Source organism: Sus scrofa, chromosome 9 (assembly GCF_000003025.6).
Source record: "Sus scrofa isolate TJ Tabasco breed Duroc chromosome 9, Sscrofa11.1, whole genome shotgun sequence".
Taxonomy (NCBI): Eukaryota; Metazoa; Chordata; class Mammalia; order Artiodactyla; family Suidae; genus Sus; species Sus scrofa.
In genome coordinates, this window is record NC_010451.4 from 46,321,530 (window position 1) to 46,334,837 (window position 13,308).

At 54.6% G+C, this 13,308-nt stretch overlaps 1 protein-coding gene across 2 annotated transcripts; it reads left to right on the forward strand.

Moving 5' to 3' along the window:
• Nucleotides 232–9,549, forward strand: C2CD2L (C2CD2 like). 2 transcript variants are annotated; one of them, XM_013979464.2, is made up of 14 exons: nucleotides 232–1,003; nucleotides 2,996–3,091; nucleotides 3,428–3,547; nucleotides 3,747–3,857; nucleotides 3,945–4,061; nucleotides 4,156–4,267; nucleotides 4,411–4,519; nucleotides 5,234–5,298; nucleotides 5,387–5,514; nucleotides 5,602–5,776; nucleotides 6,503–6,604; nucleotides 6,749–6,885; nucleotides 6,973–7,258; nucleotides 8,451–9,549. In XM_013979464.2, exons 1-14 carry the CDS (start codon nucleotides 650–652, stop codon nucleotides 8,660–8,662), a joined length of 2,124 nt encoding a protein of 707 aa, XP_013834918.1. In that variant the 5' UTR covers nucleotides 232–649; the 3' UTR covers nucleotides 8,663–9,549. The 2 variants fall into 2 exon arrangements, with proteins under 2 accessions (XP_013834918.1, XP_013834919.1); XM_013979465.2 differs by having other exon boundaries at nucleotides 6,752–6,885.

Consider the following 13,308-nt stretch of genomic DNA (forward strand, 5'->3'; position numbering starts at 1 on the left):
GCAGAGGCGGCATCTCAGGTGAGTGAAGTTACTCTTGCTTATTCGTGCCTTGAGCCCGGGGGAGCGGGAGTACCCCCGGATTCCAGAATGGGGCAGGGTAGTTAAAGATACCGCCTATTTCCAAACCGGGGACCTCCTCCCCTCTCCGCTGGTCCTCCCAACCTCTTCCAGGGCTGGAGCGCAGGGCTCGCTAAGCTCCGCCCCGCGCGGGTGCGGCTCCTTTAAGGGGGGGGGACGGGGGGGCGAGCCGTGTTGTCAGTGTCAGCTCTGCGCACGCAGCCCTCCCGGAGCCGGTGCCGGCCCGCGAGCCCCAGCGTCTCTGCAAACGAGTCCCCGCCCGGGTCCGGCGGGGCCCCCGCCGTGGGAGGAGTCGGGCGCTGGCCGGCGACTAACCCGGGTTGGACGGCCAAACCAACCGAGGAGGGCCCTGGGCCACGGAGAGAGGGACCCCGGCGTCGTAGCCCCCAGGAATCTCCTTTCCTGGATCTGTGGCACCCACTAGTCCCGGGCACCAAGCCTGGGAGAGCCCCCGATCCCGCGCGCCCAGCCCCGGGGGAGCCCGCCCCCGCCCCGCGGCCCGCCCGGGCCATGCTCCCCCGGGGCAGCCGCTGAGCCGGAGCCGGAACCAGGACCGTAGCCCGCACAGAGCATGGATCCGGGCTGGGGGCAGCAGGACATGGGCTGGGCGGCCCTACTGATCCTCTTCGCCGCCTCGCTGCTCACGGTGTTCGGCTGGCTGCTGCAATATGCCCGGGGCTTGTGGCTGGCGCGGTCCCGCGGGGGCCGGGGCCCGGGACCCGCCTTAGCTGCCGAGCCCGCCGGCTCCCTGCGGGAGCTGGGCGTGTGGCGCTCGCTGCTGCGACTGAGGGGGACTCGGGCTGGCGCCCCAGAGGAGCCAGGCGTCCGGGGCCTCCTGGCGTCGCTCTTCGCCTTCAAGTCTTTTCGGGAGAACTGGCAGCGGGCTTGGGTGCGAGCGCTGAACGAGCAGGCCTGCAGGGATGGGGTGAGTTGGACAGGAGGACCTAGGTTGTCCCCTCACCCAGCCTTTCCTTCTAGGGGAGGGATTGTTCAGGCCAGGAGCGCCGGATGGGGGTGGGGATCAGCTGGGGAACCCATGGCCTCTCTTCCCCTCTGGGATCGGAGAAAAGGGTGCAGGTGAGGCTGGAGGTTGTAGAAATCCGGCTTTGTCCCAAATCCTCTATTCTTGTGGTCTGGGTACTCTCCTGCTCCAAACCTGTGCACAAGTTGCTGTTCTCATAGCAACGCTAATCCCTGTGCCTGAGGGCACTTCCGCCTAGCCTGGGTGCTGGTTCTGTGGGTGGCGGGGAGGCGCGGGGGTGAGCAGAGGTAGAAGGGAAACTGGTGCACCTGTGGCAGGAATCTGCCTGGTCCTCATGCCACCACACCCAGTCCACACTTCATGCCCCAGATCCCTGGTGTGACAGGGCAGGTCCCCAAGGAGCCTGGATCCCTGCCACCCTACCCCATCCCTTAGTAATTTCACTGCTACAGTCTAACCCATCCTTCTCCATGGTACCCACGGTGCATGTGTTGAGGGAAAGGTGTTCAGCTGGAGAGAACCCATGTCCCTTCTGGTAGATGAGCCTCAAGCTGCCCCTTGAGGGTCAGTCACAAACCAGCCCAGCCTACTTCCTCCCATTGCACCACGGGCAGCTGGCCTCCCAGGAAGTGGGGCAGGAAGCGTGGTCATAAGACTGATGTGGGGTGGGTGGTGGGGACCTCCCTCTCTTGGGATCCCCTCCCATCTTGGCCCAGTCATCTCTCCTTGCCCTCACAGCCTGTTAGCCTCAGACTCAGAGGGTTCTCCATTTCCAGCTACCATTAGTCTGAGGGCTTTACTCCACTAGCTCCCCAGATGCCTGGAAACAGAAGTGGCCGCAGAAGAAACTGCTCTGCTTCCCCTGGCCAGCAGAAAGCCAGGTGGCATCTGTCAGTCTACACCCTGAACTCAGCCCTCCACCCAGCTCTCCCTGTACCTTGTCCCTGGGTCAGGAGTGACTCCCCAGGACAGCTGACTCAGCTGGACATTAGCCTCCCTTGCAGGGGGTGGGGGAGATTGGGGTTCCAAGCATCCATCTCCCCTGGCCTGGCTTTCGAACAAGACAGCTACAGGAGCAGAGAAGTTCGCTTCCTCTGGTTTGCCAGGCAAATGAGCCCCGTGGCTTTGTTTTCTCTCATCCCAAGACCCAAGGAGGAGCTACCAGGTTAATTCCTCTTCCCATCCGGTCCTCCGGATGGGGCTACGGCAAGTTGCTTCCACTGCTGTGGAAGAATTAGGAAGCTCTTTCAAGACCTGAGCTAAGCAGCTTTCTGCTCCCTAATACCACCCTGCTGTCTGCCTTGAGGAATTAGCCAGGCCCCTGGCCCTTGAGCTTTCTGAGCTTTCTTTTCTTTCCAGTCCCTCTGGTAAGGTTCCCTAAGGCCATGCCGAGCTAGTCAAGAGTATGGATAGAGTCTTACTTTTGTGCCTCTATATCCTGTCTATCTGGAAGAAGGCTTAGCCTCATTTCTCCAGCTCTTGTTTTGAGTAAGTGGCCCTATGCTTTTGCCCTTACCTCGGCCGTGTCTCTCTGTGCCCAGCTATGATGTATAGGTGGCACCAACACATTTATATATTTTTTTCCTGTGCACACTTTTCTTTGGGGGTAGAGTGGAGGATGAAGTGGAAGCTGGGGGAGGGGGAGAAGAGGGAGGCTCCTGGCACGCCAGGAGGAATCTAGGGTCTTCGGCTCAAGGTGATCTTGTCTCTGAGGCAGTCTAGTTCCCCAGATCTCCCTAGCAGCTGCAGGCCCTTGGTGAGGGAGCAGTTCGAGGGGAATACTTCCTGTCCTCAAGCCCTGAGCCAGGAGGGGCCCGAAGCCAGCTTGCAGCTGAGGCCTCCGCAGTGCCAAGCCTCAGCCAGCAACTGAGTAGGCCAGCCCTGCCGGGGGGACAGCTCCAGAGACCTGACCCTATGCCCACATTACTCCCTCAGAGCTCCATCCAAATCGCCTTTGAGGAGGTGCCCCAACTCCCACCCAGAGCCAGCATCAGTCGTGTGACCTGCGTAGACCAGTCAGAGCGCACCATGGTAAGGGTCTGTGGGCATTGCCTTCTCTTAGGGCTGGAGGGGGGCTGATCCCAGGTTTCCTTTAGTCAGAGGGTTGGCTTCAGGAGGTCTGAGAGTCCCACTGAAGTTATGTGCAAAACGTAGTATGTGTATGCATATCTGCAGTTTTCTGGAGAGAGGAGTCTTTGGCTTTTCTCAGCCTTTTATGGGCCTATGACCCCAAACAGGTGATTCCCAAGGAACACTGAAGTGGGGAGGGATCTTCTGACCCATTGTAGGGCAGGGTAGGCCAGTGCCGCGATGAGCATCCTTCCTCGGTGCCGGCCCCTCCTTGCCTCCATGCCTTGCTTGTCTCAGGTGCTGCACTGCCAGCTCTCTGCTGAGGAGGTGATGTTCCCAGTCTCTGTGACCCAGCAGTCCCCCGCTGCCGTCTCCATGGAGACCTACCACGTCACTCTGACACTGCCACCAACACAGGTGGAGGGGGATGTGGGAAACTGAGTTGGGCAGGGGGCGGATGGTTCAGTTGCCCAGGCTTTTCATTTTGGTTCCTCTCTAAGATGGAACTGGGGAAGGGAGGGTCCTGGCCGGGGTTGGGGCGGCCGGGAAGGGGGGCGTTGAGAAGAGCTGGCGAGGTGGCGCAAGTCAACCCAGTCCTGTTGTCCTCTGTCCTCAGTTGGAAGTCCACCTGGAGGAAATCCCTGGGGAGGGCTTGCTTGTATCCTGGGCCTTTGCTGATCGCCCAGACCTCAGGCTGACGGTGCTCCCCAAGCTGCAGGCCAGGGAGGTAAGGGGGCAGGGCTGGGAGAGAAGAGATGGAACAGGGAAGGGGAGGCGGAGCCGGGGCCCCACCTCCTTGTTTCCCGTCCCGCAGAGAGGTGAGGAGCAGGTAGAGCTGTCCACCATCGAGGAGTTGATCGAGGATGCCATCGTCAGCACCCAGCCAGCTATGGTGGTCAACCTCAGGGCTTGCTCTGCCCCTGGGGGCCCGGTGAGTAGGCACCCAAAGCAAACAGTTGGCGAGCTTACTGTCCCCAGGGTACTGTGTTGGGATTCTTGCTCTTTTTACCTCTTTCTACCCTTAGATACCCAGTGAGAAGCCAGCCACGGTGCCCCAGGCCCAGCCAGCCACCCCTAGACCTACCCGGTTATTCCTAAGGCAGCTTCGAGCATCTAATCTGGGAAGCGAGCTGGAAGGTGAGGGCCAGAAGCTCCTGGGGGACTGCCGAGGCTATGGTTGCAGGCACTCCTTGCCCCTCTGCCACGAGTCCGGCCTCTTGACCCCCTCAGCGGCCTTTTATCTTGAATCTGAGCATTTTCTAATTTCTGGTTCCTCACAGGCTCTGGGGAAGTGTGCTGTGTGGCTGAGCTGGACGTCCCCATGCAACAGAAGTGGACCAAGCCCATGAGGGCTGGGCCTGAGGTGGAGTGGAGCGAGGACCTGACCTTGTAAGGAGTGGCTCCCCGGCCCTAGCCCCTGCTCCCACAGGCAGACTGAGAATCAAACCACTCCAGCAGAGCCCTGGCATGAATCAGTTCTGTTTTCAGTGAACCTCCATGGGAGCCGCTCTTGTATGCCAGGCCCTGGCCTGGTCCAAGGGCTACAGACATGACCAAGATACACACCCCCCCACCCCCGCCCCTGAGCTGATCACAGGCTCAAAGCAGAAACAGACGGATGTAAAGAAGATGGGATAAGTGCTCCAGCCCAGGCTTACATGAAGTGCTGTGTGAACACTTAAGTGGGGGGAGTTTAAGTCCCATAGGCAGGAGAATCAGGGTAGGCTTCATGGAGGAGGTGGCATTTAAGCCACACACTAGAGCAAGAGTAGAATTTCAGCCGAGTGTGAGAGACAAGTGTGCAAGTGTGCATGGCAGAGGGCACAGCTCGAGCAAAGGAAAGAGGGTGGTTTGATATGGGGAGAGACTGGGAAGGCGGGTCGGGTAGGCGCCAGGAGGGTCTGAATGCCCAGCTGGGGAGAATGTCTCTCCTCAGCCCTGTCCCCTTCTTTTGGGAAGCAACCCTATTTGGAGGGTGTGATTGGAGCACTTGTTCCGTCTCATTTATGTACATTTCTCTCTGCCTCTGGCCTGGGATCAACTGGAGGGGGGATTCAGTTTGCTCATCTTCTCCTTCCCTACCCCACCTCTTCTTGGCCACAGGAATCTGGGCCCCCAGAGCCAGGAGCTGACCCTCAAAGTGCTGAGGAGTAGCAGCCGCGGAGACAGTGAGTACGGGCGGAAGGAGCCCCTCTGGGTGGGTGCTGCACGGGGCCTGGTTGTGGGCCCAGCTCACAGTGCCAACCCTTTCCCCAGCTGAACTCTTGGGCCAAGCCACACTGAACGTGGGTGCCCCTTCCAGACCACTGACCCGAAGACAGGTGTGCCCACTCACCCCTGGGCCAGGGAAAGCCCTGGGGCAGGCGGCCACCCTGGCAGTAGAGGTGAGAAGCTGCCCCCTGGGGGGAGATGGGAGGACACAGGGGAGGCCAGCCTTTGAGGCCCTGCCTCTTTCCTCTTTCCCTCGGCAGCTTCAGTACGAGGAGGGCTCCCCCCGGAATCTGGGCACTTCCACCCCCTCCACGCCACGCCCCAGCATCACACCTACCAAGAAGATTGAGCTGGACCGAACCATCATGCCCGATGGCACCATTGTCACCACAGTCACCACCGTCCAGTCCCGGCCCCGGGTAGATGGCAAATTAGGTAAAGAGGAGGAGCCTGGGAGCCCAGCTCTAGCCAGGGGCCCCGGACTGCAGATCCGTGGCAGGACAGGGAAAGGGCAAGGAAAGCCCTCATTCCAGTTGCCCCGGTTTTCTGACCACGTCTTCCTCATCGTCTGTGTCTCTCGCAAACTTTCCCTCATGTCCCTCCATTTCCCCACGAGCCCTCCCCCTTGCATCCTGGATCTATCAGCCCCTCATACATTATTCTCACACTCTCACCTCCCCAAGTTCCCCTTCTGCCTTTTCACAGGTCTCTCCTGCTCCCTTTCCCCAGCCTAGCTGCCCAACTGCCCTTCGCTTGATGCACACCCTTCCAGCATCCTGTGGGACCCCTCAAGCCCAGTGGCCTCCGTGGCAATTCACCTACTCGCAGGGGCTCTCCATGACATTTCTGTCATTTCTAGAGGTCCCATCGAATTCTCCCTACCTCCACTGGTCCCCTGCGTCATCTCGGTACACACTCTCAATATTTTCATGGCATCTCTCCACGCCCTCATTGAGCCCCACAGCTCTTTCCCATACTCCCATTGGTTCCGTGGTATCTTTTTTGTCCCCATGGCATCCTCTTAATCACCCCTTTGAGTAATCATCCCTTAGTCACCTCTGCCCTCTGAGTCACCCAAAGTCTGCATCTCAACAAAGACAGTAGGGGGTGGGGGCCACTCTAAAGCATCTCCCTGCTCATTGACCCTCCCCCACCCACCAGACTCCCCCTCCCGCTCCCCGTCCAAGGTGGAGGTGACCGAGAAGACGACAACTGTGCTGAGTGAGAGCGGTGGCCCCGGCAGTACCTCCCACAGCAGCAGCCGTGAGTAGGGAATCGGGAAGTCTGAGTGGTGGTGGGCACTGGGGCCCCAGAGTCAAAACCCACTTTGGGTGGGGCACAGGAGTTTAAGTCCAAGAAGGAGCTGGGGAGGAGTCAGGCCATCCATCCTCCATATCCATCATCCAGCAGGGGAGAGCCACCTTTCCAATGGCCTGGACCCAGTAGCAGAGACCGCGATTCGCCAGCTGACTGAGCCCAGCGGGCGGGCAGCCAAAAAGACACCCACCAAGCGTAGCACACTCATCATCTCTGGGGTTTCCAAGGTAACGGGGCTCTGGGGAGAGGAGCTGGGCTAGGGAGAAAGCCCTAATGGGTCACTCCCGCCCATTAAAATTTGTTCCTGCTGCCAGGTGCCCATTGCTCAGGACGAGTTGGCACTGTCCCTGGGCTATGCGGCATCCCTGGAAGCCTCCATGCAGGAAGATGCAGGGACCAGCGGAGGCCCCTCCTCACCTCCCTCAGACCCACCGGCCACGTCGCCGGGACCCCTAGATGCCCTCTCCAGTCCCACGAGTGTCCAGGAAGCAGATGAGACGACACGTTCGGACATTTCTGAGAGGCCCTCTGTGGATGACGTAGAGTCAGAAACGGGGTCTACTGGTGCCCTGGAAACCCGCAGCCTCAAGGATCACAAAGGTGGGAAGATACTGGCATCTCCCCCTTCTTTTCTACCCACTATTATCACCCGGGTCCTACTGGACACTTGGGGGCATGGGACTCTTGGGCCAGTCTCCTCCTTTCTCCCCTAAGGGGTCGCCAGACTTCCCAGCCTGTTTCGACCAAGCTAGAGTAGAGAGGGGGACCTGATGCCTTGGATCCTGGCCTGGATCTGATACTTCCAAGGCTTAGTTGATAAGAAGAGATGCAAAAGTATTTTCTTTACCTCCATTTTTCTTTCTTCCTAGATCTAAGTGCATACCTTCCTTCCCTTATTCTTTTTTTCCCTCCTCCCTTTCATTCTGCACCCTCTTCTTCCCTAAGAGAATAAAAAATCCTATCCTAGGAGTTCCCATCATGGCAGAAACAAATCCGGGTTCAATCCCTGGCCTCGCTCAGTGGGTTAAAGATCTGGTGTTGCCATGAGCTGTGGTATAGGCTGGCAGGTGCAGCTCTGATTTGCCCCCTAGCCTGGGAACCTCCATATGCCATGGGTGGGGCCCAAAAAAGCAAAAAAAAAAAAAAGAAATCCTATCCTGGGCCAACCTTAGAGTGTCCCTCTAGTGGTGACTTGGTCCATGGATAGCTGTGGTGCTGCTTCTAACTCCTAAGCTTGAAGGGCTTGCCCCCAAACATCCACATCCCTCTGCCAAGGAGTCTGTCGCCCACGAATGTATTTAACTATTTATGATCTAAGCTTGCATCACTTCTTGGGATAATGAGAGTCCTAAGTCCAAAGCCTGCTGTGTAAGTACCTTTCTCATTCTAGTGATCTTGAGTTGACCTCTTTGAAGTTGTCCAGACTCACGACTTCTTATTCACGTCTTGGAATGTGGTCAACAAGTCAGTGTCCACCCACTTTGTCCTTCATGATTTTATAGGCTTTTAGGAACACCCTCTGCTCAGCCTTTGTCTTTCCATAGTAAAGAGGTCCAGGGGTCTGCCCCCACAGAGCAGCCAGCCCCATGCCATTCCCCCCCATGCCGGGGCAGCGGTCAGGAGGGCACCCAGGACCCCGTGAGCACCGCCACGTTTTCCTCAGGAAGGAGAAAGGGCATGTTTGCTCTCCTCCATATCTTGGACCCCTTCATGCTTATCTTTTCTCTGCTCCTGTCCTCACCCCACCCTGCGGGGCCCTTCCCTCGGCCTCACCCCACCCCCTTCCACACAGTGAGCTTCCTGCGCAGCGGCACGAAGCTCATCTTCCGAAGGAGGCCTCGGCAGAAGGAAGCTGGTCTGAGCCAATCACACGATGACCTCTCCAACACGACGGCCACCCCCAGCGTCCGAAAGAAGGCTGGCAGCTTCTCTCGCCGTCTTATCAAGCGCTTTTCCTTCAAATCCAAACCCAAAGCCAATGGCAACCCCAGCCCGCAACTCTGAGGGCCCTGCTCACCTCCTGAGCTAGGAGAGGGCAGGAGTCTTCTCAGTCCCTTCCCCACACCCCCCTCAATTCCCCTTCCTGGATTCCCAACAGCCTGGACCGGGGAAGTCCTCCGGATTCCAGGAAAGCCTGTCCACCCTGGGCCGTGGGGCCGGTTGGAAGGGTATTTGCAGCGGGAAGCATGTGAGAGGTGGATGCCTGCCCGTTGCTGAGGACACAGGAGAGGGCTCGGGGGGCTGGGAGCAAGAGGAGGCTCTGTCCTGGCATGCGTGGGTGTCCCTCGGACCCACTGGCCTGCTGTTGGCACCGGCCCCTCAGAGGAGTCCCAGGGTGCTCAGCTCCTCAGCTGATCCTTCGTCCCTTATTTATTCTCTTTTCTATTTATATGTGTGGTCCAGGACCCTCAGTGAACAGATAAGCGAGGGCATCTCTCCCAGGTGACCCTTCTTTCCTGTCCCAGGAGGGTAGGCAGTTCCCTTTGGGATGGGACTCCCACACCTCCCTCAGGTCCCCACTCCGACCAGCACCAGTGTCTGCCTCTACGGACACTGGCAGCTCCTAGAAAGCCGGGCCGGTGCCCGGGATGGGGGGCAGGTACTCCCCACCGCCCTGCCTCCCCTTCTGCTCCTCATCCCTCCCTCCCCCTTTATTACCGTTTTTGTACTTGATGCCTTCTCTGTGAGCAGTGGCTCTGTTTGAAGGAGGGAGCCAGGAGCCTGGTGGGAAGCCCTCCCCAGAGAGATGGCTGTAGGGGCTTTATTTTGCAGACTGTGTGATGATAGAGCAAGAGCAGGACTGCACCTCTGTATATTGGGAGATGATGATGTCCATTGCTGTGTGATGGCTTGGAATTTAATTTATTAAATTAAAGTCAAATTGGAGTTTATCACCTGGGCAAATGGTCGTCTTTTGGAAGGCAAATGGGCAGTGAGGCTGTGGTATCGATGGAATGGGAGAATCAGAGACAGTCCCAGATAGTGAGGTGGGGTAGGTGACACATATATTGGGTCTGAGAATTTCCTGCAGGGAAGAAGGGACATGTAGAGAGATGATGGGAGAACAAGGGTCTTTGGAGAGTGAAGTTGTAATGAAAGTGTCAATCAGGAAAAAAACTCCATCAGCTAGTATAGGCAACTTTTTTTTTTTTCTTTTGTCTTTTTAGGCCCACACCTGTGGCATATGGAAGTTCCCAGGCCAGGGGTTGAATTGGAGCTACAGCGGGCCGGCCTGTGCCACAGCCACAGCAAGTCAGATCCAAGCCGCATCTGTGACCTACACCAAAGCTCATGGCAACGCTGGATCCTTAACCCACCGAGTGAGGGCAGAGATCGAACCCGTGTGCTCACGGATACCAGTCAGGTTTGTTACCACTGAACCATGATGGAAACTCCAGTATTGGCATCTTCATTCCCCCTTCCAGAATGTAGCAGAGTCCAGAGTGTGGCCTCTGGCTCTAGACTTCCAGGATTTGAGTCTCAGCTCCACTAATTACCCGTGTGACCCTGAGCAAGTTATGTAACCTCAGAGTGCCTCAGTTTGCTCCTCTACGAAGTGAAGCCTGTGGCAAGAGGAGCTGTCATTCAGTTGTCAGTGAGAAGGAGATGAGTGAAGTGCTTTGAACTTGGCTGGCATATAGTCAGCACTGAATATGTGTGAGCTGTTGCCTCAGAAAACAGACGGGGAGGGGGAAATTTTGCAAGTGTTTCATCATCATGAAAAGTTTTTCACTCCTAGATGTGGGCAGGTTTCAGGGAGTTGTGGATACCAGCAAACTCAATGACCCTGGTTCCTGTTCTCTGGGACCTGACACAGGACTTGAAGCAGGTAAGCTGCTGCAGGATGTCAGGAACAGAAAACCGGAGTGTGCTGCAGACACAGCAAGTGACCTTGAGCGGTCCACTTCTTCTTTCTGGACTTCAACTTCCTCATCTATAAAACCAAGGGTGGCCTAGGTAATCATCCAGGTCACTTCCAGCCTGGCCGTTCTAACTTACCTATGTCACAGGGGCTTCTGGGAACCAGCCTTGGGTAGATGACATAGAATTGTTAATATTCCCTGTGCTTCTGTCCATCCTAGTCACAGAATATGGGATATCTAGAAAGGGTGGCATAATATGGATATTTGGTTAATTTGAGTATAGTGTTATGCCAAATTGAGGTCATCAAAACTCAAAGAGATTTACCAAGCTATTTCCCCTCATCTAAGAAATGCAACTTTTTTTTTTTTTTTTTTTTTTTTTTTGCTTTTTAGGGCCACATCCATGGCATATGGAGGTTCCCAGGCTAGGGGTGCAATTGGCCCTCTGCCAGAGCCACAGCAATGACAGATACAAGCAGTGTCTGCAACCTACACCACAGCTTATGGAAACTCCAGCTCCTTAACCCACTGAGTGAGGCCAGGGATTGAACCCGCATGCTCATGGATGCTAGTCAGTTTTGTTAACCACTGAGCCATGACGGGAGCTCCAAGAAAAGACAAGTTTATTGAGGCAAGAGACAGTGTTAACACAGTAGGCCGAATTCCTGATAATCAGGGAGAGCCAACCTTGGGTACATGGGTGTGCCTGTTTTTATAGCCCAGAGACCAAGGAGTTCGAGGCGAGGTCTTGCCATATACCTGTTGACCTGCTGATTGGTCGGGGAAGAATGAGGTCTTCTGATACACTTGCTGGTGGGTTGGGGAAGGATGGGCTCTTCAGATAGACTTGCTGGTGACGTATACTGCCCCTAGAGGGGTAAGGAGTGGGCCACATACCACAGGAAGGAGTAAGCCAAGTGGCTGGGGTGGGGAGATCCTCAGGAACATTGTAACAATTACAGTGAGACAGGTGGGATGATAAGGGTCTGGTGATTCTTATCTCAGCCAGAGGCTTTTTGAGTTGTATCCCCTTGGAGAGGACTTGAAGTCCCACAATGAACTGTGCTTTGAGATTTTGTGGCAGCTTTTAAAGACCAAATCTCAGGATGTGTCTTGAATTATCCAGCCAAAATTGTGGCTTGTTTTCAAGAGAAGCAGATTGAGATGGAAGTAAACTATGCTAGACCGCAAAGACAGTGTCTCAAATTCTGGAAACATATGTGTGGATCCCAGAGCTATCCTGAAATTTTTGCTCTGTAAAAAAATTGTTTGAGTCTACACAGCTCTGTGAATGAACTTTTTCTTTATGAAACTGCTAAATTAAAGCTAAGAGCCATCTTTAGTGGTGTAAGCCTGCAATTAAAATAAGGTTGGCATTTTGTGAAGTATTACTATAGCTATGTGCTTTCGAATTCAGTTGATAAATATATTTTTGTTACTCTTGAATTATATTTTAAAACTCCTATTTTAAAATAAGGACAAAGCTTAATTCACTGTTGTTAGTAACAAACTCCAGGCACAAATTTCTGATTTTACTGTAACTTTGCTATTTTTAATGGTGTCTAATTGAAATCCAGCAGAGCCCTGTGGGGCTCGTGAGAATACAAATTTTTCTGTGTCCCCCATTTCTTGTTTTTGGTGAATGGGCTTCAGTCTCAAGGACGTTCCCTTAGTTCCAAAAAGCAGGTTCAGACAGTTGCTAATCAAGGAAGGAAGGGGATGCAGAGACCAGGGAGGAGCCGTCTTGAAACAACAGTAGTGCAGCCTTGGGGCAGGGTCCTAGTTTAACAATCTCTTTGAGTTCTTCTGCAGAACTAAAACCCCCAACAAATAGAAGATGTTGAAGAAGCATCAGCTTTGAAAAACAATGAAAGCTTGCATCTACCCTGATCCTTACGTGTGGCCCTATTTTTCACTTTTTTCACTGGGGGAGCGGGGAGCACAGTCTTTAGGGCATTAGCCTGCTATGACCCTCCTTTGCCTGGCAAAGCAACAAAGCTATTTTTTTCTCCTTCACCCTAAACTCTGTCTCTATTTTATTTATACTGAACATTCAATGTGTTTTCTGATTCTATAAATTATATAGGCTTATGTTTAGGTTAGAAAAATATAACACAATAAATATTAATCCCAATGAACTTTACTAAGGTACATAATTTTAAAAACAAATATGTCTTAGACCCTTACTGAGTTTTAGCCACTAGGCTAAGCGAGGGGGTTATAAAAGATAAAGAACACACAAAATCCCTGCCCTGGTTCACTGAACTGAGTCAGGTGCAGAACGCAGATATGTAGACAGGTAAGTATGAAGTGACAGAGCTGTATTGGGGAAATATAGGAAAGGGATGTCCAGAAAGACTTCCAGGAAAAAGAAGCATCTTCCTTGAGACCAGAAGAATGAGTAGGAATCAGTCATAGTGGGAAGGGGAGGGGAAGATTGTTCCAGACAGAGGAAACAGCAAGTACAAGGCAGGAAAGGAAAGGCAACTAGGTGTGCTGGAGACACTGAAAGCAATTTGGGGTTGGAGAGCAGAGACTGAAAGCAAGAAGCACTCAGGATACACACGGTTGGAGAGAAGTATGCAGGACCCAGATACTGAAGGATCTGTTGTGGTCTCTGCATGCAGGTGGAAAAAGAATCTGGACTTAAACCAAGATGTGTGGGGAGTTCCCGTCATGGCTCAGTGGTTAACAAATCTGACTAGGAACCATGAGGTTGTGGGTTCGATCCCTGGCCTTGCTCAGTGGGTTAAGGAGAGCTATTGCCATGAGCTGTGGTATAGGCCG

Excerpts from the sequence above, each read along its gene's own strand:
- C2CD2L (XM_013979464.2), top strand. The coding sequence starts at position 650 with ATGGATCCGGGCTGGGGGCAGCAGGACATGGGCTGGGCGGCCCTACTG. Across the intron at positions 3,858-3,944 it reads CCAAGCTGCAGGCCAGGGAG|AGAGGTGAGGAGCAGGTAGA; the intron begins GTAAGGGGGCAG and ends CCCGTCCCGCAG. Across the intron at positions 6,886-6,972 it reads TCATCTCTGGGGTTTCCAAG|GTGCCCATTGCTCAGGACGA; the intron begins GTAACGGGGCTC and ends TCCTGCTGCCAG.